The sequence below is a fragment of the Pogona vitticeps genome, chromosome 2, assembly GCF_051106095.1.
Source record: "Pogona vitticeps strain Pit_001003342236 chromosome 2, PviZW2.1, whole genome shotgun sequence".
Taxonomy (NCBI): domain Eukaryota; kingdom Metazoa; phylum Chordata; class Lepidosauria; order Squamata; family Agamidae; genus Pogona; species Pogona vitticeps.
Genome location: NC_135784.1, coordinates 242,152,562 through 242,176,555, shown reverse-complemented (window position 1 = coordinate 242,176,555; position 23,994 = coordinate 242,152,562). Strand labels below are relative to the sequence as shown.

Here is a 23,994-nt window from a genome sequence, read left to right as displayed (position 1 = left end):
AAAGAGTACTTAGATATTTAAAGGAGGCACAAAATAAAAAGCTAAATTTAGAGCCAGTGGGAGAACTGTCTATTTCTGCTTATGCCGATGCTAATTATGGTAGTGACTTAACAACCAGAAGATCAACATCAGGCATGACTGTACATTTGGGAGAAAGTTTGATAAGCTGGAAGACAGCTAGACAGAAATTTATATCGTTGTCTTCTGCCGAATCTGAGTATGCAGCATTATCTGAATTGTGTACAGATCTAGTATTCTACAAACAATTGGCACAAGATCTGGGATTAAATATAAAAACACAAATAAAGGTTTTTGAAGATAATCAAGCTGTCATACAGATGGCGAACTCACCAAATGTAAGAAGCAGATCCAAACACACAGATATCAGATACCAAAATGTAAAGCAAAGCATAGAGAATGGGTTAATTGAACTGGTATACTGTGGAACAGAAAACAATAAAGCTGATTGTTTAACAAAAGTATTGGGGCCAACTAAACATAATAAAGCATGTGAAATGTTGGGAATGATAATGTATATGTGAATGTATAAAGGAACTCTGTATATGTTCAAGGCAATGTACTATGTAAGAAACATATGTTACAGAATTGCTATAAACAATTGGAGGAGATTGACAGGTCTCAATATCAACCTGAAGAATTGTTCATTGCAATTCAGTATATAAGTTGTTACAGGATCAGATTTAGTCAAGCAACATATAACAAGAGAGCACAGCTGGGTTGATTGAGGCAGCTGTGTGACAACCAATGTGATTGGATGATCCAAGAATAAAGCTAGCCAAGCTTACAGAGACAAACTGTTGGGTAGTTTGGGTAGTTGGACTGTTGGGTAGTGGTTGTATTATTGTGTTGCTGGTGATCTTGTTGCTGAGAGCTGTATATTCTGCATCGTTGGATGAAGACTTGCTGCATTGCAAGGAGAAGATCCTGGGAGAAGACTATCTCTGTGGTGAGAGGAGAAGACTTCGTAGATGCTGAACTCTTTATATTGGTAACAATATTTGGTTACTGGAAACTGTAAATTTACCATTACTAACTGAAGAACTACTGTGTATGACCAGGACTGTAAAAGACCAAGAGAAGCTGTATTTACCCTGTATATATCAACTTTATTGTAATTAATATCTTCAACACTACAACAGTGTCTGTTTGGTTTAATCTCTGGGCAGTTCACTTCACCATTACGCCCCCTGGCGTAGTCTGGTAACGCTGGTAACGCAGCACCTCTGTCAATTGGTTATGGGCCCAGACAGCGCACCAGACTGCATCCAGGTATAAATTTAAGAAGTTATTGAAGAAACTGCTGAACAGAGAGAGCCAAAGTAGTGTGGTCTACAGTCTGTGGTAAAAATGGCCAACGAAATGTCTATGGCTGGACTGTGCATAAAAAAGTTGAATGGGGAGAATTATACAACTTGGCAGCAGAAGGTTCAGTTGCTATTGCAAAAGGAAGCATTATGGGACATTGTGGAAAATCCCCCAGCAGTCCTAAATGAGAGGAAAAAGAAACTAAATGCAAAAGCTCTGGCTATTATTGGGTTAACTCTAGAAGACCGTCTTCTTATCCACCTAAGAGGCCAAAACTCAGCAAAGCAGGCATGGGAGGATTTAAGGAGACTCTTCGTAAGAGATAACGTTGGAAGCCAGATTCAAATTGCCAGAAAACTTTTCCGAACTAGACTGCAAGCTGGAGGGTGTATGCTTCAACATTTAGAAGCAATGAAGTCAATGTTGATGGACTTACGAGAAAAGAACATCACATTTACAGAAATACAAGAAGCATTTATTATCCTGTCTTCATTAGATGAGTCATATGATCAGCTGGTGACCAATTTAGTAATTCTTCCTCAAACAGAGCTAACAGTAATTAATATAACTAGCAAACTGTTGGAAGAGGAACAAAAGAGAAAAGATAACAAACAGCTCCGAGACTCCAAACTCACTAATCAACGTGATAAGCTGAAAGAAAGTGAGGAGGAGGGGGACACAGCTGCAAGCATTCATTCTGGAAAACGCTGTTTTTCCTGTGGCTCAAGAAAACATCTGATGAAAGACTGTAAATTTAAGAAAGGAAAAGAAAAACAAACCAGACGCAAGAGAGAAACACTAAGCCTGACTGAGGAGATTTATAACTCTGAACAGGAAGAAGAGTGGATTGTCGACTCAGGAGCAACTGCCAGCATGTGTAAGAACAAACAGCTAATATTTAACTACCAACCTGTATCCAACCAACAAGTATGCTTAGCAAATGGTGTTAGTGCTAAGGTACTGGGAAAAGGTAAAGTGAAATTGCCTTATATTGCTAGACCAATAGATGTTTTACATGTTCCAAATTTGAAGCATAATTTACTTTCTGTGAGTTCATTAGCAAAGAATGGGTTTGTTAGCACTTTCTATGAGGAGAAATGTGTAATAACTAGCAAGAGCAATGAAAAATTGAATTGCTATGCTAGAAATAATTTATATAGACTAAACTGTACTAAGGCTAACAATGTCTATGAAAACAAATGTATACACAAAGATTGTATTCATTTATGGCATCAAAGGCTAGGACATGCAAACTACAAAACATTGAGAAAAACAATTGAAAACTCAGTAGGAGTTAATTTAAAGCAATGCAATGAATATGTGAATTGTCAAGCTTGCCAATTAGCCAAGAGTAAGAAAGCTCCTATAATGAAACATAGTGATGTACAAGTGAAAAATATATTAGATTTGGTGTCAGTTGATGTAATTGGACCCAAAAGTGCATCATTAGGAGGAGCCAGATACATTCTCTCTATCCAAGACCAAAAGTCCAGGTTTGGATATTGCTATCTCATGAAAGATAAAAGTGCTGTACATGTAGAGTTTGAAAAATGGCTCAAATTTGTAGAGCGCAAAACAGGGAAAAAGGTTAAAGTGGTACAGACTGACAATGGAACAGAGTTTACAAATGCCAAATTTCAAGCAATATTAAAGAAAAATGGTATTACTCACAGGAGAGCCGCTCCCTATACACCTACTCAGAATGCCTTTATTGAAAGAAGGGGCCAAACTCTGCAGAATATGGCTGAGGCAATGATAAGGGGGAGTAATCTATCAGAGAAATATTGGGGGGAAGCTACACTTTGTGCGAATTTTTATATTAATATTCTTTGGCACAGTGGGATAAACAACATACCCTACACAGTTTGGACTGGGAGAAAACCAAATTTAAAATTTTTACATGTATTTGGATCTCCTGCATGGGTTCACATCCCAAAAGAAATAAGGAGAAAGGGAGAGAAGAATTGTGAACAGTATAACTTCCTACTGGTGCACAGCAGCAAAGCTATTTATCTTTGAATGAACTTGTACAATTTTTTTTCTTTCAGCTTGCAGTGAGAGACAACAATATTGCAGAAATTACTGGTCTTCTTATTCTCCTTTTGAATAGAATAAGCCAACTTGGAGTGAGATACCGAAGGATTCTAGCGCTAGCAAATGATCTCCTTCAGAAACTAAAATGTGGACTTTAGTAATATTCAGTTTGGCCCAATAATCACAGTAACTAATCAGAATTGCTGAATGGATGGAGCTTTCCCATTAGGCATTTTCTTCCTGAAGTGTGAAAGATGTATCATTAGCAACTTGAAGCCTGAAATGTTGGGGAGGGGTGCTCCTCCCATTGAAACCTCAAGCTACCCCTGCTGTCTCATATTTGTATAAACAGTAAGTAAGAAATATTGTGATAAACTTTGTTAATGATCTGATGGTAACAAGTGGTATTTTACTCTAATTTCCTCACTGTGCACACTGATTAGGATGTAGCCATAACCTAGTGCCGCCCACGTCTAGGTCTTACCATCTAAAACGCAGCACAAAGTGAGAACCCATATAATTTGCACTGAAAGCTTTTCCTTATGTTTTTCAATGGTATTAAATTTAAGTGCTCTGTCAGTGTTGAATGGAACTCTTTTCTTTCTTTGCCTTGAGAAAAAAATTTTAAACGTTACATGATTTATGGAGTGTTTCCAGACCAAAAGAAATGCTCTGTACATTCTACTTTGTGGGTTATAAGCCTCATCACGAGTGATGGTTAGGTATCCTTTTGAAGTGGATGTCTGCGTGATCAGTGACCAGTTGCTTCCTTCTATTTCTCTGCTCAAAAAGAAGTATATTTTGCTAAAGTCGCATTTGTCAGCAAGTGAGATTTTCTGAGGCAAAGTAGGCCATAGATCATCCTAGAACCACAGACCACCTTTCAGCAATGCCAAGAAAACTTTTGCAGTACAGAAATGGATTTTGTTTGATTTCTTCTTCATAGCACACCACTCTACCTCAGACCAGTTTACAAATTGTGTATAAAGTCATAATGTTCCAGCTTTGCAGCTTAAAAGTCTCAAGGGGGAAGAGGAATAGATCTGTCTGGAAACACATTGCTTTATCTATCTATTTATTTACAGAAAGTCGACACTTGGATATTTTCTCATTTCTGTGGCTATTTCACAGGCCTTTCATTGGAGACCTCCTTTGAATGTTGCTAATGAAAGTTTCATCTACATTTTGAAGGACAGAATAAATTGTAGCAAACAGCTCAATGAAAAGATCTGAATATCACTATAAAAAGTGAAAGATACCTAACAGTGTCCAAAATCCTGCTGCTTATCTAATGCGCACTAGAATAGGCCCATTGAGTTGGTGGATATTTAGTAAGTGAACACCTACTTACTGTGCTAAAGCAGATACTACACTAGAGTTGCAGCTAGAGTAGGCTCATTTGAATCAATGGAATTTAAAGAGGAGTTGATTCACTAAATTGTCATTGATTTACTGGGTCTGCTCTAGTACTGTGGTAAGCAACAGGATTCTGGCCTTCATATGGCAGTGGTCTGTGTATGTAAATTGGTTGTTACTGAAACACATACACAACCACCAATATCTGCCCACAAGTTCTTGAATGGAAAAAAAAGACAAGGGAAAAGAAATGGGTGCAATTTTCCAATATTTGTCCTGTGATATAGTCTTGATGTTTCCCTGCTTCAGCCTTTATGCTCTTAGGACCACAAAGGTGCTATTAATACATGTAGATTACGTTCATTGAAACACACAGTTTTGTCCTTTCCACCTCCAAGATGTCTAATGTTGGCCTAACTGCCGTCTGTTTCGTCCACTCATGCACATAAATTACCGTATTTTTCCATGTATAAAACAACACTTTTTCCTAAAATAATTAGAGTCAACCCTCGACTTACAAACTTCCTTCCGGAACGGATTAAGTTTGTAAGTCGAAAAGTTCGTAAGTCGAATCAGCATTTCCCATAGGAATGCACTGAAAACCAATTAATCCATTCTTCCTGTTTTTGGTTCTTAGGTCGAGGGTTGGTTTGTAACTTGAATCATTAGTTCCCATAGGAACTAATGCAAAGCCGGTTAATCCATTCCTACTACTAGGGGTAGAATTTTTTCCCTTTTAATCTAAGATGACTTAGGTTTAAAAAAAGGAAAGGAAAGGGGGAGGGAAGAAGGGAACAGACACCTTTTCAACAGAACACCTTGAAAAGCACCTTTTCAGCCAAGACATGCACCTTCTGGGAAAAACCAAGCACCTTTCAGACAACAGATCACCTTGAAAAGCACCTTTTCAATCAAGATAAGCAAATACAAGCACCTTTTGGGGAAAAAGGGGGCAGCAAAGGAGGGAGGGAACACCTTTTAAAAATCCAAAATTTAAAAAAGGCAAAAAAAAAAATACAGTCTGTAAAGCACTATACCAGGCAATACCAGGCAGTCTGAAGACTGTCAAAACACTGGGAAGAGCAAGGAAGCAGACAGGCACCCTCTTCACTGGCCAATGGTTAACTGAAAGTTCAAATTTTGTGGGTTTTTTTGGTTCGTAACTCGAATCTAACTTTGCAAGTCGAGTCAATATTTTTCTATCAATTGTAAGTCGAAATGTTTGTAACTATGGCCTTTTGTAAGTCAAGGGTTGACTGTAGAGGAAAAATTGAGGGTTGTTTTATACATGGAAGGAAGCAGGCTCGCGCTTGGGTGCCTCTTGCTCCCGCCACTGTTGCCCAATTGCCTCTTCCAGAGCTTACGGCTTGTCCCCTCTGGTGGCCCCGAGGCAACAGCAGCAGCAGGAGGCAGAGATGGAGGCAAAGGGCATTCACACACACTGGGGCACCTCTTGCTGCTGCCTCCCCCCACCTGCCTGATCATCAACTCCAGCGAGACTGACGGGCTCAGCTCAGTGACTGCCTTTTCCCCTCCCGTGGTGGAGGCAGCAGGAGGCAAAGGTAAAGGAACGTTCTCACACGCTCTGGTGCCTTTTACTGCTGCCTCCCCCCATCTGCCCGATCACCGCTGCCTTGTCTCCTCCCGTGGTGGAGGCAGCAGGAGGAAAAGGCAAACAAGCACTCGTGCATGCTCGGGTGCCTCTTCCTGCCTTAGCAAAAAGGAAAGGGAGCAACGGCTCCCCTTCCCCCCCCCCCTTTTTTTTGCTAAACTGTGCCTTCTCAAGCGGTGAGGAAAAGCGGCAGTCACTTTGACAGCCACTTTACTTGCCTTTTGCCAAGGCATGGGGCTTAGCAAAAAAGAAGCCCTTTGATCCCTGCTTTTTCTAATTTGGGGTTAGGAAAAGGGGGGGTTCGTCTTATACTTTGGGTTGTCTTATACATGGAAAAATATGGTATAAGCCTCTTTTTAAAATGTATTTATCCTGCCTGTTTCAGATTTTTCATTATGATCTTTTACAGTTCATTTCTCAGACATACTAGGAGGTTACTTTTTCAGTTTATCTAAATCTGTATATGTATTATCCTTAGTATTCTACTGCTGTGGTACTTCTGTAGAGCAAAAATATGGGATAGATATATTTTGTGCATGCAGTCATCAGCAAACTGAAAAAAACAGCATTTTGGCAGGTGCTACAAAGTGCATACAATTCACAGTAACATCAACATATGGGTCTATTTAAGTTCACCTACAAACTGGCTAATGCCTGAAAACCGATGTATTTTTCCCTTATAAGTGTATCCTGAATGTTGTAAAATACATGTTCATGGATGTGATTTCAAATGCTACGTTAGCAGAGCTTCTGAGAATTTGCTTTGGGGTGGTCCATTTGAGATCAAATGCCAAAATAGAGTTTCCCTTGCTTATTCTGGCTATCATCCGTTAACCATCTGACTATATAAAAGGCGTTAAAACCTCTAGAGCCACTTTCTGAAGGGCTTAAGTGTACTCAAACTGACTGGGTCCTTTTAAAGAGGTAATATTGTATAGCTGACTTAGGCTAAGACTGAAATCTTTGCCCGCCCCCACCTCAAAGCAACCCCAAATGCACATTCAGCTGGAAACAGCAAAGCTTCAGCAGTGTAGTTCCTACCACACTATCATCTTGCTTTAAATAATAATTTAAGCACTAAGGAAGGAAAAGAAAGCAATTTGGCAAATTCGTTTTGCTAAGGATTTGGCTTTTTGCCTGTTTATATATATTTTCCTTTTTGCCTGTTCTTTTGATTACTGATGTTCTATTTATTACTCTCAATAAACCCAGTAATCTGAAAAAGACTTGAGTGAAAAGTGTCAGCTATTATGTATTCCCAAATTATTACTGTTCACTGGGATATTACACAACATCCAACTTTCTGTGTTTTGTGCAGCAAGGCCATGTTTGAAGGAGCTGTGCTACTTCTAAAAACCTGTACGATTCTTCTTCCAAGTGGATGGTTTTGCAGATCTTGCATTTGTGTCCCATTAACCATGGTCTGTTTTGTCTACACTAACATTTACTAACTGATGCAAACTTCTCTCTTCCCTGGTGATAGCAAACAGTCATCATGGAGAAACAAGGCCACAGTTTGTATACATATTGATCAAGAACCCGTGTGTGATGTACTGGATAGTGATGAACTAGGACTCAGAAGATCTGAGTTCAACTCCCCCCCTCCCCAACAGCCATAGAAACTCCTAAGGTTGCAGGATTGGTATCTACTCCTTAATTATCTCACATTGAAACCTCTATTAGGATCACTATAATGTGAATGTCACTAAATGGCACGTAGCATAACACATCACAGTTACATGGGCACACTCATATTTGTGGGTGGATTCAACAGTGTTCCATGGCATGGTGTTTTTGGTCAGGTGAAAGGTTATGTTCTTTGACGAGGAATTAAAACATGACACAAAGAGAATACAACATTTTAAAGTGGTGGCATTTGTGGGCTATGTTCCAAGTTTTTATTTGTAATTGCTGCCAGATATATAGGAATTGTCCTTAATTATGCAGCTGTTCGTTAATTGGGTTTTTAACTGTAGAAAGAACTAAACAAGGATAATCAAAACAGATAATAATGTGCTGAGTTTATGTCTACATTTTTTTCAGTATGGGGTCTGTATTGATCGAAGGGGTAATATCTGAATAAAGGAACTTGAATACATGACTAATACATTTAGGAACCAAATAAAAATGACAAGGAAAATAAGTCAACAATGCCTGTATAGTGATACGTATATATTCAGTTCTTCAGAAAACCTGATTATCAATGGGATATAATGTTCTTCTGTATCTACAATTTCAAATGGAAATGGCCAGACTTTACACAGCAAAAGGCAGCCTGAATTTTAACACCCATGTCAGCACTCAAAACAGTCTACAGGATACCCTCTTGTGCTGAACTATTCACAAACAGACACCAAGCAGGGGAAAATCCCAAGTTCTGACTCTCTTCATTAGTTAATCTCTTTTCACCCAAACACAAAGCAATCCTCAAGGCTGTTTTTCAACATAATGTTGATTTGCTCTGCCAGCACAAGATCACTGGGTAGCAATAATGATTCCAAATGTAATCATGGGGGTGGGGACGAAAAAAGGGAAAAATTCAAAAGAAACAATAGGATGTTTTAAGTTAAAAAAAACAGCTAAAGGATATAGGAGGAAAAGCCAGTCTTCTTGCTAATTAAAGCAAGAGCAACCAAAATGAATGTGACCCAACTCCGGGAGGCAGTGGAAGACAGGAGGGCCCGCCGTGCTCTGGTCCTTGGGGTCACAAAGAGTCGGATACGACTAAACAACAATAACAACATTGGTTGAATTTTTGACTTTTCAGACTGGAGAGACCGTAGGCGCCTTGGAGACTTAAACAGTGCCTGGCCCTTGAAGAACAACGTCACCAAAGGCCAGGTCTCTGTAGCTCTCCTCATTCAATTCATGAAGAACTATACAGAAAGTAAGGGCAAGCAAATGCTTGTGAACAATTGTTTCTGGCATGTTCAACAGTAATGAAATAGCTGTTTTTCCTGTTTGAAAAAAGCCATTTTAAGTTATCAGTGTTTCTACAATTGGTGGGTGGATTTGATGCAAATAAAAAAAGGTGGGGCTAAGGTAATTACTGCTCTTTTAAGGTAAAAAAGGTATTTGGAATATATTTCAGCAGTTTCTTTTCTGCTGACAAAAATGGTCACCTATACAGTATCTGAATGCAGAACAAGGAAATTATGTCTATACTTTAAAAATAACTCTCAAACTATTCAATCAAGTGTCACCAAAGTTGGCACAGCAACATTAGATTGTCTACTCCTACTGTGCCAAATTTCATGTTGAAGCCCAGTTTGAAAGTTATAAAATTTTGTTTGGGGTGTCGTCATTTGTAGAATTGCCAGTATCATTTGCTGCACTCTCATACAGCAATAATCAACTGTTTACTTTTTGCATTTCTTTTCTCTGGCTATACAGCCATGTGAAGAAGAAAATACACCCATTTTGAATTCTATGATTTTATGTATTAGGATATAATAAAAATAATCTGTTCCTTAGCAGGTCTGAAAATTAGGTAAATACAACCTCAAATGAACAACACATGACATATTACACCACATCATGATTTATTTTACAAAAATAAAGCCAAAATTGAGAAGCCAGTACATCATTACTGTTTTGAGAGGAATTAAAAGGCTAAGTAGCAGCCAGGTGCTGCTAACTAAATGCCCTTGAGTCAACAAGTGTGACCACCACCAGAAAAGTCAAAGTTTTGGCAGGTTGCTAGTCTGATACATTCAGGTGTGTATTAACACAATGCCAGGAAAGACATCAGCAATGATTGTAGAGCAGCAACTGTTGCTGCCCATCAATCTCGGAAGGGTTATGCCATTTCTAAACAATGTTAAGTGCACCATTCTACAGTGAGGAAGATTATTCACAAGTGGAAAACATTCAAGAGAGTTGCCAATCTTCCCAGGATGAGAAGTGGATTGCAAGCAAATTCACACCAAGGTCAGACCATGCAATGCAAAAAACAAAACAAAACAAAAAACCCCAAAAGTTACGTACATCTTAGACTCTACAGGCCTCAGGATGTCAAATGATAAAGTTAAGGACAGTACAATTAGATAAAGACTGAACAAGTATGGTTGGTTTGGAAAGGTTGCATCTGGACAAACCACAAGACTTCTGGAACAATGTCCTTTGGACGGACAAGACCAAAATGATGTTTGATGCATAGTGTCACATTTGGCAAAAGCCAAACATAGCATATCAACACAAACATATCAACTGTCAAACGCAGCGGGGAAAGGATGATGATTTGGGCTTGTTTTGGAGCCATAGGACCTCAGCACCTTGCAGTCATTGAGCCGACTATGAATTCTTCTGTATACCAAAGTATTCTAAGTCCAATGTGAGGCCATCTGTCCAACAGCTAAAGCTTGGCCAAAATTGAGTCATGCAACAGGACAAGGTTCCCAAGTGCACCAGCAAATCTACAAGAGAATGGCTGAAAAAGAAAAGAATCAAGGTGTTGCAATGGCCCAGTCAAAGTCCAGACCTCAACCGGATTGAAATGCTGTGGCGGGAACTTAAGAGAGATGTGCATAAACAAATGCCTGCAAACCAATAAACTGAGGCAATGTTGCAAAGAAGAGTGGGCCAAAACTGTTCTACAACAATGTGCAAAACTGATAAAGTCATGCAGAAAACGATTCAAGTTATTGCTGCTAAAGGTAGTTCTACAAGCTACTGAATCATAAAGTGTATTTAGTTTTTCATAAGTGGCTTCTTTATTTTGGCTTTATTTTTGTAAAATAAATCATGACACAATGTAACGTCATGTGTTCTTCGTCTGAGGTTATATTTACCTAATTTTCAGACCTGCTAAGGATGATACAATCTTTTTTATGTCCTGCTATGTAAAACCATAGAATTCAAAAGGGGTGTACTTTCTTTTTTACAACTGTATCTTTCAGAACAGAAAAGCAAGAAAATTGCTTACTTTTCCTTCATTACCCTTACTACAGATCGGTATCAATTGCTTCATGCCAGGTTGTCATGGCACCCCAGGCGCCACATGTTGCCTTCCTTCACTCCCACCCAGGTCGTCTTCCCCCCTTACCAGCCAGTGTGTGCTGTTCTTCTCTTCCTTGGGCATTTGTCCTGTCTCAGCAGGAGCATCTGCTTCCCTCCTCTGATGGCCACTCACTCAAAGGCAAGAATCCCTGCCCCACCTCGTCTGAAGTAGATGTTTCTGCTGGGTCAGGACAAATGCCCAAGGAGAAGGAGAAGAGCAGTGTGTGTACGCTGGTGAGTGGGGCCAGCTGGGGTGATGGGGAAAGGGAATGTGTGGCACCTGTGGTGCTCTGAGGGGCATGAAGTGATTCATGCCCATCTTGAATCCTTACCAAAATACCTGCTATGAAACAGAGCAAGAACTTCTTCTATGAATAAATTGGAAACTTCCTTGAATGTAGCTCCATGCGATGTCATATGACTCCAGCTTTCTCTGAAAATGGTAAGGCTAAATCCAGAACTGCTGGCAGAGCATAATTCAGGTAGTTGGAGTGTAGAAGTAGTAGTTAGGTTTGGGAAGCAGAAAAAAGGTAAATTATGTCTGTGCAATAAATGAGTGCCCCACACAGATAGGTAAGCAGAAAAATATTCCTTCGGTTTTTGTGCAGCCAGAAGGGTTTTGAATTCTCTTACTTTGTTTTTACACTCATTAAGACATCCACTGATATCCTGAAAGAAAACAATGAAGAACATGAAGTTTTATACTATTAATACTTCCGAAGATCTATTACAAAGTAAAAGAGATGAACCATATACAATATTTTTAGAAATAATTTATTTATAAAAATTATTGCTGAAGTTTACAACTATAGAAGTGATAATGTTGATTTCATCCAGGGCAATATGATATACATAGCATATGTTCATTGTTACTATGCCTAGAAGAGAGATCTGTATTTCATAGCAGAATTATCTACATCTGACATGTAACCTATCAGATAGGTTTCACCTTAAGAAAAAGTGCATTTTATTCAGGCATGTTTTTTTCCCAGTTCTGTTCTATTTTTTTGAAACATCCCAATGGGTTGAATGTTAAACAACAATAAAAATACCAATTAACAATCAAGATTAAGATTGGTAAATAATTAAAGTTTTAAAAGAAATTTTAGTAGTCACTAGTTGCTCACACTCAAAATTAGCACAAAATGCTTATTCAAATAAAGGCAATTATTTCAGGTCTGGTGATTTTTTTTTCCAGGCCTGGATTAGCACCTTTAATTCATTATGAATCAAGACAGTTAAGTGGATAAATTGAGTATTAGGTGATAGTTTACATTCACATAATCCTTTTTTTGTTTTTATGTCCAGGGTCAAGGAAATCCTAATACCACCAACATTTGGTTAGCAGATACATTAAGTCTCTGGTCTTTTCTGCAAGGAAAACAGTGATAAAACGTATTACTGTGTTGCAGTGAAATAATGTGTATATCTAAAAGTTAGTCTAGTGATGACACAGATATCTCTAGTGTCCCACTTCCTGAAAAAATGTATGTGAATCTAATTTTCCATAAATGCATACAAAAAGATCACAACTGGAAGTTAATATGCATGTGAAAATCACATGATCTGTCATAGGGCTGAATACCATTTGAGAAGACAGTAGGGACTAGCATTTCACAGTAAATAAAGAAAAATCATCAGACTGGTGTGAGGAGATATAACAATTCTGTGAGCATGAGAGAAGCTTTTAAGAATTGGAAAGGAGAAGACAAGAAAAAAAATTAAATACCACACTGTTCTCCATTTTTGAAGGTAATTAGTATGCTGAATGGCAGAATAAGGAACTCGGAGTACTACATTTTCTCTGTGAGTAATCATATTTTGACACAATCTACACATACCTCATCTCACCCACCCGCAGGCAAAGCTCCTGCAAAAAGGGGGTAGGTAGTCCATGTAAGTATTTGTGGTCCACATCAAAGTAACAGTCTGTTCTATCTTTGCTTTCCATTACAAAGTTAAGGGTTAGGTTTTTCACAGATGTCTGTGTACTTAGGAAAGAAGCTTTGCTTTTATTTTATTTTATGCTTTAGGGCTCGACTCCTGTTCCTGCTGAACTGAGCCAGTATGTAAAATCAGAACTGATATCAGCTCAGTAGGCACCGGAGGACGGGTCCATCCACAGCCTGGAACAGCAACCGGTGCAAGAGGCAGCGCCAGCAAGGAAAAGTCATTATGAACAACCCGCACAGCTAAACGACAACTCTGGACACATAAGGGTTGCTTCCTTCATTTAAATGTAATACACACTATATACGCAAAATGCAACACATTTAACATCACAGTAGAATCTACGTGCCAAGAAAAAACATTAATCCTTTCCCAGTACTTGATTACTCCCTCCAGTGTAGCCAAACAAGGATGCTTCTCCATGTGGAATTATTTTCATTTTTGAAAGGAAGAAAAGATACAGTATCTGGATTTCTCATGGTACTTCTTTATCTGTTGCAATCTGCAAACTAGATTCCATGCAAATCTTTGCTCTAACACTATCTGAGCAGCAGCAACTGAACTTTGACCTTTTAGGAAAGTTTTCCATCTCAACTTCTCTTAAGGTGCAGAACTTAGCCACTGTGAACAAAGAGGAAATCAATCACTGTTCACCAATCAGCTAAGCTCTGTACCTTGTTAGAGCTGTCTTCCTTTGAACATAGTCAAAATAGCAGCGGCAGTCCTTCAGTGACTTGTTCATACTTTTTAGGGGTAGATTCCTGGAGTCCCAACAGTGAGACTATCATGGATTCAATCACAGAAGCCAATGTCATGGTTATGTGGTAATCCCTGGCAATGTGATTTTAATCTTAAGTCACAAATCAGCATGCCAGGAACCCAAACAACCAAAACAGGAACTCTCTAAGCTCTTTGAGATGTAAAAACCATCCATTTCGAACATCTGGGAATCTATAAATCCTGCTTTTTCAATATAGCTTTATTTTTATGCTATATTATAGCCTGGATCACAATTTTGACAAACCGGAACCAATTTCACGTATCAGTGCTGGGAAACAGTGCACATCATATGTAAAGTTACCATATACTTTACCAACCAAATTAACTTCTTTAACACTTTACATTAATAAACTTCATTGAATTACTTTTTAAAATGTGGGAGACTCTTAAGAACTGCTCACACAAGCAGCATCAAAATCATTTTTTAATTATATTTTTGAACTTCCTTTCTGAAGAAACAATCTGAACATACAGATGAAGAAGACTGCAAAATACCTTGCTAATTCTTTTCATTTTGTACTGAATAACATACCAAACTAAAGGTGCATTATCAAAAGAAATCAGAATAGAAAATTTCATTACCATTTCACATAAATAAAAATTATGTGAACAAAACTAACACACCTTCCCCCAGTTGTGTACAGTAGGAATTCTGCAACACTGTTTCAATCACTCCCCATGTATGGTCATTGGGTCATAAACAAACAGCTGGGGGGAAAGCTCCATCAAATCTATTTGTTTTGACTAGGCTACTTTTTGGTCCCAGTTACTGCAATGCTTACATACACGGACAAGAAATCGATTCTTACAATAAATGCTTGTTCTGATTTTGTATCACTGAATACAACTGTGCCACTGATCTGTACCAAGGAGGGAAGTGGCTCATATGCCTGCTATCCCACCAAAACATGTTTTCTATATTAGACCAACATAGATACTGGAGCATCTCCTCCTAACTATTAAATTCCTAGTGAAATGAATTTCAGTACAGCTTGATTTCTCCCAAATATAATCTATCTCAATTACGTTCTGTCAACAACCCTAAGGATTGAAGTATTTACTGAACAAAAATGCAAAGCATGCTGTCCTGGCAAGGACCCTCAGACTAATTTTAAGTACCCTCTGTAAATATCATAAAATGACAGCCAAGAAAAGGCAAAGAGGTGAGAAATATTTCGCAGTAAAATTAAGTGCTTATAGTAGTGTTAAATACATAATTTGAACACTGAATAGTAACAATTTTAAGTTAGGTTTGCTTAAGACTGGTTTCTCTAACATACTGACAATCTATCAGTACAGCAGGACCACTATATCTGCTGGGGATTGGTTCCAAGCCCCCCTGCGAATACTGAAAACCATGGATAACAGCAAATGTTCACTAAAGAAGTATGAATAGCAGTTTCTCGCTCCCTCTAGTGGCTGGTTCTGGTAAAACATGTGAAAATAGCTATTTCTGGATTTTTTTTCTTTTAATATTTTTAATATTTTCAGACTGTGGACAAGTGAATCAGTGAATAGTGATCCCATGGATAAGGGGATCCAACTGTATGTCCATCCTGGAAAGGGGGGAAATCTACTCTAAATAGCAGTACTTACTCTATGCAGATAGCACGCTGAACTGATAAAAATTGAGCATGAAATGGTTTCAGAACAGTCATATTCCATAGATCTGACTTCAGCTGTTTCAGAATTAATATGCAATAAATGGCTGATCAGCACCTAGAACTGCAAAGACTGACAGCAACACAGCCTTGACTGTTCCCTTCTCATGAGATTTCCCAAGGTTTAAAGGACAGTTTGGTTCATATCTGAACAATGAAGTACCTACATGTAATAATGTAGATATATTTCTATGCTTAAAACTATATACATACACATATCATGCATTTAAAGACCACAGCATACTTTTAAAATAATTGGAAAGCTTATGAAAGATCTTGGCAGCTATATGGGAACAAAGCCAGTTCTTGCATGATCAAGCTTTCTTTAAACTGAAATATTTTGTTGAACCACATGTGTGTGCCTCCAGTGATGGAAGCAGAGCTTTTTAACATCCTCCCTTTTAAAAGGTTCTTCGGTGGCTGCCAAAATGCTCTTGCAAGCCACATGATGCAAATTTTAGTCCTGACAAATAAACTGATTCATTCACTCCTAAGCCCTATTTGCTCCAAGAAGCATGCTAAAATCTGAGCTATCTAAATGGGGAGGGGGGAATCACCTCATCAGAATAACATGTCTGCCACTACTTTAGCTGAGGATGGATCCATTTGGTCACAGGTGCTGGCAAAACATTTATAAGCAATTTCTTGCTGTTTTGCATCCTCGGTCACCATTAATTCTCCATATAGGTAGACGCCCATTGCCTGCAAACGGAAGAAAACAATCCTATAATTTAATTAATTCCATTGTGATGGTTTTCAGGATAACAAAGACTGTACCTGATTTTATGTAATTTGCAATTCGACATTCTTTGTGAAATGTTCAATAAATGCCACAATACAACAATTTATTCAACTCTCAGAGACCAGGGTGGGACTTTTTAGTCTCCTACAGCCAGTTTTTGTTTAAGAACCTAGACAGAATTACACCTACACAGTAGGCATTCTGCAACACTGTCTCTTGAAAAACTAAGCAATGTCCTTACGTTTCAGTCACTCCCCCATGTATGCTCTTCTGGTTACAAACAACAAACAGCCAGGGAGGAAAGGCCCATCAAATCTATTTACTTTGTCTAGGGTACTTTCTGGTCAAACCTTGTGCAATATAAAGGGGCAGAGGGGGGAGAGAAATATCCAATTCTGGTTGGCTTTGTCTGAGTGCATATGTGCACTTTGCACATGCATACTATGGTTTAAAGCAGTGGTTCTCAAACTTGGGTCTCCAGATGTTCTTGGACAGCAATTCCCAGAAATCCTGGCCAGCACAGCAAATGGTGAAGGCTTCTGGGAATTGCAGCCCAAGAACATCTGGGCACCCCAGTTTGAGAACCACTACTTTAAAGAAGTTAATGTGATGTGTTCTGTTTGGTCCCATTCAAGTGTGGGTGTGGAAACTCAAGAAGCATTATTGCAACCAAGAAGTACAAAAAGTGCCCATGAAGCTCTACCACCAGCCTTGATACTATTCATCAACGTAGGGTTCATTTACATTAAAGCAATAGTTTGGAATATGCATCAGTGTAAACGAAAGTGTGTTAAATTGACTTTGAGTCAAGTGGCAGTCACATGGCATTTTAACTGCAGTTTGCATTCCTCTGAAACGAACATTTAATTGAGTATTTTTAAAGGGATACTCGCCAAACGTGTGTGCTCCCTCTCCAACCTAAGGCTTGACTTCAGAGATGAGGGTAGGCAGGCATGTATGTACGTATACCTTGGGTGTGCACACCCAGAGAAGGGAAGTGCAACAGGAAACAGCTGAGCAAGCTGTCGTTAGAAAAGGCTTTGCGCACACAGTGCTGCCATGCAGGAGAACTTGGTGGCGATGGGCAGCTGACACACAGCACAAATGCAAAAACAACATAGAGGGGGAGAGAGGTGGTGTCATTATTTTGCCTGCCTGCTTCCTTTTCAGACCCTGGTTCCGGGGTTTGCGTGCCAGCCTGGTGAAGAGGCACCGCCTTCGGTTGATCTTGCCTTATCTGTCCCGTTCCCCCCCCCCCGCCCAGGACTGCAAGAAGATTTGGGTGAGTGAGTGGCAGGGGGCTCCTGCAGGCTGCTTGCCAGCCAGGCTTCTCCCTCACCCCCCAGCTTTTAACACAACACCTGAGGCAAGTGGCTGAGAGAGTCCGCCAGCAAGAGGACAACTTAAAAGTTAACACAGAGGTTTCCACACAGGGCGAATCAATTTAAATGAACCAATTTCACATCCACCTTAGAACAGCTGGACAGCTGGTGGAGGAGTAAAAAACCACTGCTCCAAAAAACACGATTCTCCGAATTAATCTGTTCTTGCATTGCATTGAATATTCACACATTTTTACAGCGATTCAAAACAGGCTAATCTCAATTTAAATAGGGGTTTGTTTGTTTTGTTTAGCAATATAAACGGTTTCCAAAAGCCGCAATCTCAATGCTAGCCCTTAATCCACTCACAACTCACTCAATGTAAGGTGTTTTATGTTGGTTTATTGTTTTCCAGTTGTGATGCACAAGGAAGCATCCAGGTGTTTTGAGTTTTGTCTTATATTTTTCAGGTTGGAAAGTAAAAGAAATCTGAATGAAATTCTAGCGCCTCCCAAGTAGACCTCCACTCCTCAGATGGGGACCTTTCCTCCTGCTCTATTCTATTCTAGAGAACTCCTTCGTCTACCTGAGAGCATGCAAGGAGAAGGGAGACCCTCCCCTGTTCCACAGGCAGTAGCTTTTCCATTGATGGGGGGGCATTAATTCAGTATAACTGTCTGTTGCCCAGTAAGCCTCACGGAAATGAAAATGTACCAAAGTATCAGCAAGGTGTGGAATTGGGGGAAGCGGACCTGTCTTGAGGCAGACGCTAAGCTCAGGTTTCATCCTCTCATGTTCTATTGCTTAGTATTATCTGCATTATTTCTATGCTGGGAAGGTCTCTGTTAAAAAACACATAGGATTTTTGTATTTTGTAGGACTAAAATCTAGTAGAAGCAGCACTGACTAGTACTGTATATGGCACGAATTTGAGTATCCTACCAATGCTTGCCAAACTGGGAGAATAAAGTTGCTATTGAGAATTCTCATTCTGATTTGACCATTTCATGACCATTTCTCCATAACGCAAACCTCAAAATTTAGGAAACACTGAAGGCTCTGTTGTCCTAAATGGTACACTGTCACATTTGCATTTTCTTCAGACTTCTGAACTACCAACTTGTCTTTCAACACTAGAAAGCACTTTGGTTTCATGTATTTTTATTCCATAGTTTCCATACATTTTTGGAGAAGACTAAAAGAAAGCTCCACACGTTACTTATCGTTTTGTCGTTCGGTATTCTGAAAGGGCATAAGAATATAAATCTATGTACCTTTTAGTCCGTCTTCTAAACGTTCTGCTCTTCAGCTTGACTTCTAATACTGTCAGCAAATATTCAGTATATTTTTTATTTTTTTATTTATTTGATTTATACCCCGCGCATCTGGTCTTCCGACCACTCTGAGACATTAAATGCTCTCTCCTGTTGGGGCAGATGCCATCTTTTCCATTGAATGGTATAATGCATCGATACTAACATGCCATCAAAGCCCCCTTCCTGCAACTCAGATTTCTGAATGGTAAAAACAGGACAGCAAGCCAAGCTCTTGGGGTGCCACAATTATAAAAATAAAACACATGCATTATAATGGAGTCAACATGATTAATCCCTTAACATCTTCTTTTTGATTCCCCGCACATGTTGGTAAAACCAGTGCTCATATAACACAAATTGTCTAACATGTAATAGTAGATATTTCGGTTAAAAAAAATCCCAAAAATTGTGACAGGAAAGAACATTACAACTACATGCGAATGCACTTGTAAATACCTTGGTTAAAATTTATGCAACATTTTGTACTGCGTGTATCGCAAGAGCTATTAATGTAATATGCCATTGTTGTAATAGTTTTAAGCAGCTTTCCCCAAGAATTATTGATACAGTTTTCCTTGATTGAGTCTTAATTTGTTCCATATGCCTTGTTCTATTTTTATCCCAATATCCTCTTTCCATATTGTTTTCAGTCTATTTGACTTACTTGTATCTATTTCAATTAAGTGAATATATTTAAGAAATTAAAGCAAAGGATATTTTTGGAATTAATTTATTTTTTGATCTATTCCATATTTTTAGTATGGCACATCTACCTATTTTATATGTCATTTTTTTTGCCTCCAAGTAGAATTTCTTAAATTAATCATAGATGTTTCCTTGCTGTCTCTATTACTACTTGTGACAACTCTGAGATTCCCTCCAAAAATGATACCAATGTTTTTAATTAGTTTGCCTCATAATATTTGTGTGTATTGGGCTCTCTCCAATCCCCTTGATAAGGTAGACCTATATGTCAAATTGTTAAAAGAAAAGGGGATTTACAGAATGAGACTTTCATAAAAATGGAACCCCTTTTGTAGCACAATTAAAAGAAAACTGCAGTATAAAGATTAATTGAATTATTTTCTATCAACTACATTACTTAATTGCATATCCCACAGTAAAACAAAGTGTGACGAGAAATATAATGAAATTTGAATGCATCCTATTGGAACATATGAATAATGCAGAAGAACCTCTCTTATAGAGCTGAGCTATTCTAATGGCAATATCTGGTTGACCTGTTGCAACCCTAAGCATCTCCTGCTGCTAGTGATTAAGCACAACCTAGGAAGAGGACAGGCTGTAGGAAAGACACATTTTAAAATATTGAGGAGGGGGGTCCAAACTCTATGGTGATTATGGGAAAGTAAGAACAAAATCAGGCATTTCAGAGGACAAGGGAATCTCACGGCACAGGGCTTTGGGTGAAGGAGATGTCAGTGTGTGGGATTTTAATTAGTCAACTAAATATCTGTCTAAAAGCCGCTATTATGAATTGCAAGCTACCTAATTCACTCTACCAGCAGAAGCAGAACAGAGTATAAGTTGGAAGAATCTTTTAGGAGTCATTCCTAATATGCCAACATGACAAATGTCTACATATTCTGGTAATATGGCAAATATGAGTTATTAGCTGACCTGATCTTCTTTCAGGAATTTCTCAACATCAGCATACCCTGCCGTGTATTTGTGTTTAATAACAAGCTCACACCACCGATGACGAACCTTTAGCAAGAGAGAAAAGGAAAAAAAAAACAAATGCTCATTGAAACATTGCTGAGAATCAGTAAAATCATTTCAATTTCCACTACAACATTTTACGATCCTTTAGTTTTGAATGATGCTCTGCCTTCCTCTATCTAAAAAAGAACACCATGTTTCTAAAAAGAATGTTCATCAAAAAGAACATTACAGTTCGCCAGTATCCTCTTGTGTAGCTCTGCTGGTGTACTGTGGCTGATACCACTACAATGGCTGACTGCTCCTTTTCTACTTCAGGGTGCACATACATCGCATGCCATGAGACAAAGTCACATGCACCCAAAATTTATCAATGAGAAGAGCTTCAGGCAATTCCCCAGAAATAATGGATATTCCCTGCAGGCCAAGAGCCCTTCCCACACTACTTTCCTCCTTTCTTTTTCTATTTGGGTTTTTTTTTTTAAACTATCTTTCCACAAGGGTTACTGGAAGAGGGTAAGACAAAACAGTAACAACATAAAAAATCAGGAGTACAATCATATGTAAATATAAAAAAAACATTAAAAGCAGCACAATACAGTGTTCCTCAATCAGATACTTTTAGCCCCAGTCACCGTGGCCAATGCCTAGGGATGATGAGAGCTGCAGCCTTAAATATTTGGAAGAGACCAATGTGGAAAGGTGCAATAAAACAATCAAAAGACCAAGCTGTGATCGGCAAAAGTAATAATGATATATATGGTTCTCTATCACATTCTGTATTTTTATTTACCCCAGTACAGTACCCTGTTCCAAATTCCCTTCCCTATGATCTTTTCTTACCCAATTGAAAATTAATTTAAAAATGCACCTGTGGAAAGGTGCATTAAAAAGATCAAGATATATCTCAAGAACAAAGCCCCCTTATTCATTCTCTCTCATTCATTCACACACACATATTTGTGAGCTGCTTGCCTATGAGGCAGTCCTACACTTCACAGCGTCACTTACCTGCAATTTGCAACAGCTCTCTATGCAACATACAAGCGCATTCCCTTGTGGCCTCTGCCCCACCCCCTTATATGCTATATATAGGGTTACCTCATATCTTTGGCTGCAGGCATCCACAGTAGATCCCCTGTGGATACATGGGTCCTACTGTATACACACGTATCTGTACTGACTAACTAAAAGTAATAAAAGAATCCAACTAACTTAAAACTTTTCTGCCAAAACCTCATTGCCTCACAGAAGAAAAGGTTATTTCCCTTGACCTGGATACTGTATTTCTGTCAAAGCAGCTTAGTAATGTATTCACTTCTGTTGCTGCTGCATCATATTGCTGAGTTATGTTCAGTTTATAGTCTACTCAGATCCTTTCCACATGTACTATTCCCAAGCTAGCTGTCACCCATCCTACATGTGATATGTCCTGATTAATACTGAACCTTATATTTTCCCCAGCTGAAACTCTTCTTTCCCCTGTTGGCCCAATTCTCCTACTGCTAAGGTTGTCTTGAATCCTGATTCTATGTTCTAAAGTAGGCTAGATCAAGTGTTATCACCCTTCTCCCAATTAGGTGTCATCTGTAAATTTTATAAGCCTACCTTCCACGCTCTCATCCAAGTAATTTATAAAGGCACTGAACAGCACTGGGTCCGAGACAGAACCCTGAGGGACCCCACTTCTCTCCAAGATGATGAAGAATCATGGTTGAGCACTCTTTGAGTAGAGCTGACAATGAGCTGCAAACCCACCTAAAAGAAGCATTATCGAGCCCACAGTTTTTTGCATGACCACAAAGGGCTGAAATCAAACAAAACTGCACCCACAGCATTTCTTTCACCTACCAATTACTAACTTGTGACTTCAACAAAAAGAGACACAAAATTATTTTGGCTTGACTTGTTTTTGAGGAACTTGTACTGGGTCTTGAGAATCACTGGCATTCAAGCAGTCTCACATTATGCCACAGCTCTTTAATGTGTCCTTGCTCTGAAGTGAACAATTTGTAGTCACATACAAAGGCCCCACCATACCTATTGCAGACATTTATACACCAAACTGGAGGGGACTGTTTTTTTTTTTTTTTTAAGATTTCAGAGATGAGTTTACAGCTGGGCATAGCTGGCTGATGAAACTGATGTTAAGGAGGAAAACTGGGTGTGTTTGTGTCTGTGTAGATCTAACAGAAGAACCAAATATATCAATATTGATCTTGAAAACACTCTTGTCCTTTTGAGACTTCAGGAATGGGCGAATTCAATTCAGATGATTATCATATCTAGTATGGTGGGCAAAAATCCCGTAGAAGGAGTGGAGTAGCCCTCATAGTCAACAAAAGAGTGGGAAGAGCTGTACTGGGATACAATCTCAAAAATGATAGAATGATTTCAATACGAATCCAAGGCAGACCTTTCAATATCACAGTAATCCAAGTTTATGCACCAACTACCAATGCTGAGGAGACTGAAATTGACCAACTTTATGAAGACCTACAACACCTTCTAGAACTGACTAATAGAGTTTTGTCAAGAGAACAAGCTGGTCATCACAAACACTCTTTTCCAACAACACAAGAGGTGACTCTATACATGGACATCACCAGATAGGCAATACTGAAATCAGATTGATTATATTCTCTGCGGCCAAAGATGGAGAAGCTCTATACAGTCAGCAAAAACAAGACCTGGAGCTCATTGTGACTCTGATCATCAGCTTCTCACAGCAAAATTCAAGCTTAAACTGAAGAGAGTAGGAAAAACCACTGGGCTACCCAGGTATAATTTAAACCAAATCCCTTATGAATACACAGTGGAAGTGAAGAACAGATTTAAGGAACTCGATTTGGTGGACAGAGTGTCTGAAGAACTTTGGATAGAGGCTTGTAACATTGTACAGGAGGCAGCAACAAAAACCATCCCAAAGAAAAGGAAATGCAAGAAAGCAAAGTGGCCCTCCAACGAGGCCTTAGAAATAGCAGAGGAGAAGGGAAACAAAATGCAAGGGAGACAGTGAAAGCTACAGAAAATTGAATGCAGACTTCCAAAGAATAGCAAGGAGAGACAAGAGGGCCTTCTTAAATGAACAATGCAAAGAAATAGAAGAAAATAATAGAAGAGAAAAAACCAGAGATCTATTCAATAATGGGCAATATCGAGAGCATTTGGAGCAGCTAACGTCAAATCTTCCACAGCACATGTGGAGTGGCAG

At 38.9% G+C, this 23,994-nt stretch overlaps 2 protein-coding genes across 22 annotated transcripts in view; one reads left to right on the top strand and one right to left on the bottom strand.

Annotated features, from left to right (window-relative positions):
- The window catches only part of FANCC (FA complementation group C), a 102,879-nt gene extending 98,940 nt beyond the window's left edge, over nucleotides 1-3,939 (top strand). For all 7 annotated transcript variants that reach the window (XM_078386170.1, XM_078386169.1, XM_078386168.1 and 4 more), the window contains one exon: nucleotides 3,375-3,939. In XM_078386170.1, coding sequence (XP_078242296.1) covers nucleotides 3,375-3,518 — 144 coding nt within the window. In that variant the 3' untranslated portion in view covers nucleotides 3,519-3,939. The remainder of the gene's footprint in view (nucleotides 1-3,374) is intronic.
- Nucleotides 3,940-4,385: 446 nt separating this feature from the next.
- AOPEP (aminopeptidase O (putative)) overlaps nucleotides 4,386-23,994 on the bottom strand; it is a 234,245-nt gene continuing 214,636 nt past the window's right edge. For 7 of the 15 annotated variants that reach the window (XM_072992325.2, XM_072992323.2, XM_072992326.2 and 4 more), the window contains 2 exons: nucleotides 20,739-20,825; nucleotides 12,087-16,419 (listed from right to left, as the gene is read on the bottom strand). In XM_072992325.2, coding sequence (XP_072848426.2) covers nucleotides 16,279-16,419; nucleotides 20,739-20,825 — 228 coding nt within the window. In that variant the 3' untranslated portion in view covers nucleotides 12,087-16,278. Of the gene's footprint in view, nucleotides 11,996-12,086; nucleotides 16,420-18,243; nucleotides 18,624-20,738; nucleotides 20,826-23,994 lie in introns of those variants that run through there. The other 8 variants (XM_072992319.2, XM_078386164.1, XM_078386166.1 and 5 more) reach the window with 5 other exon arrangements.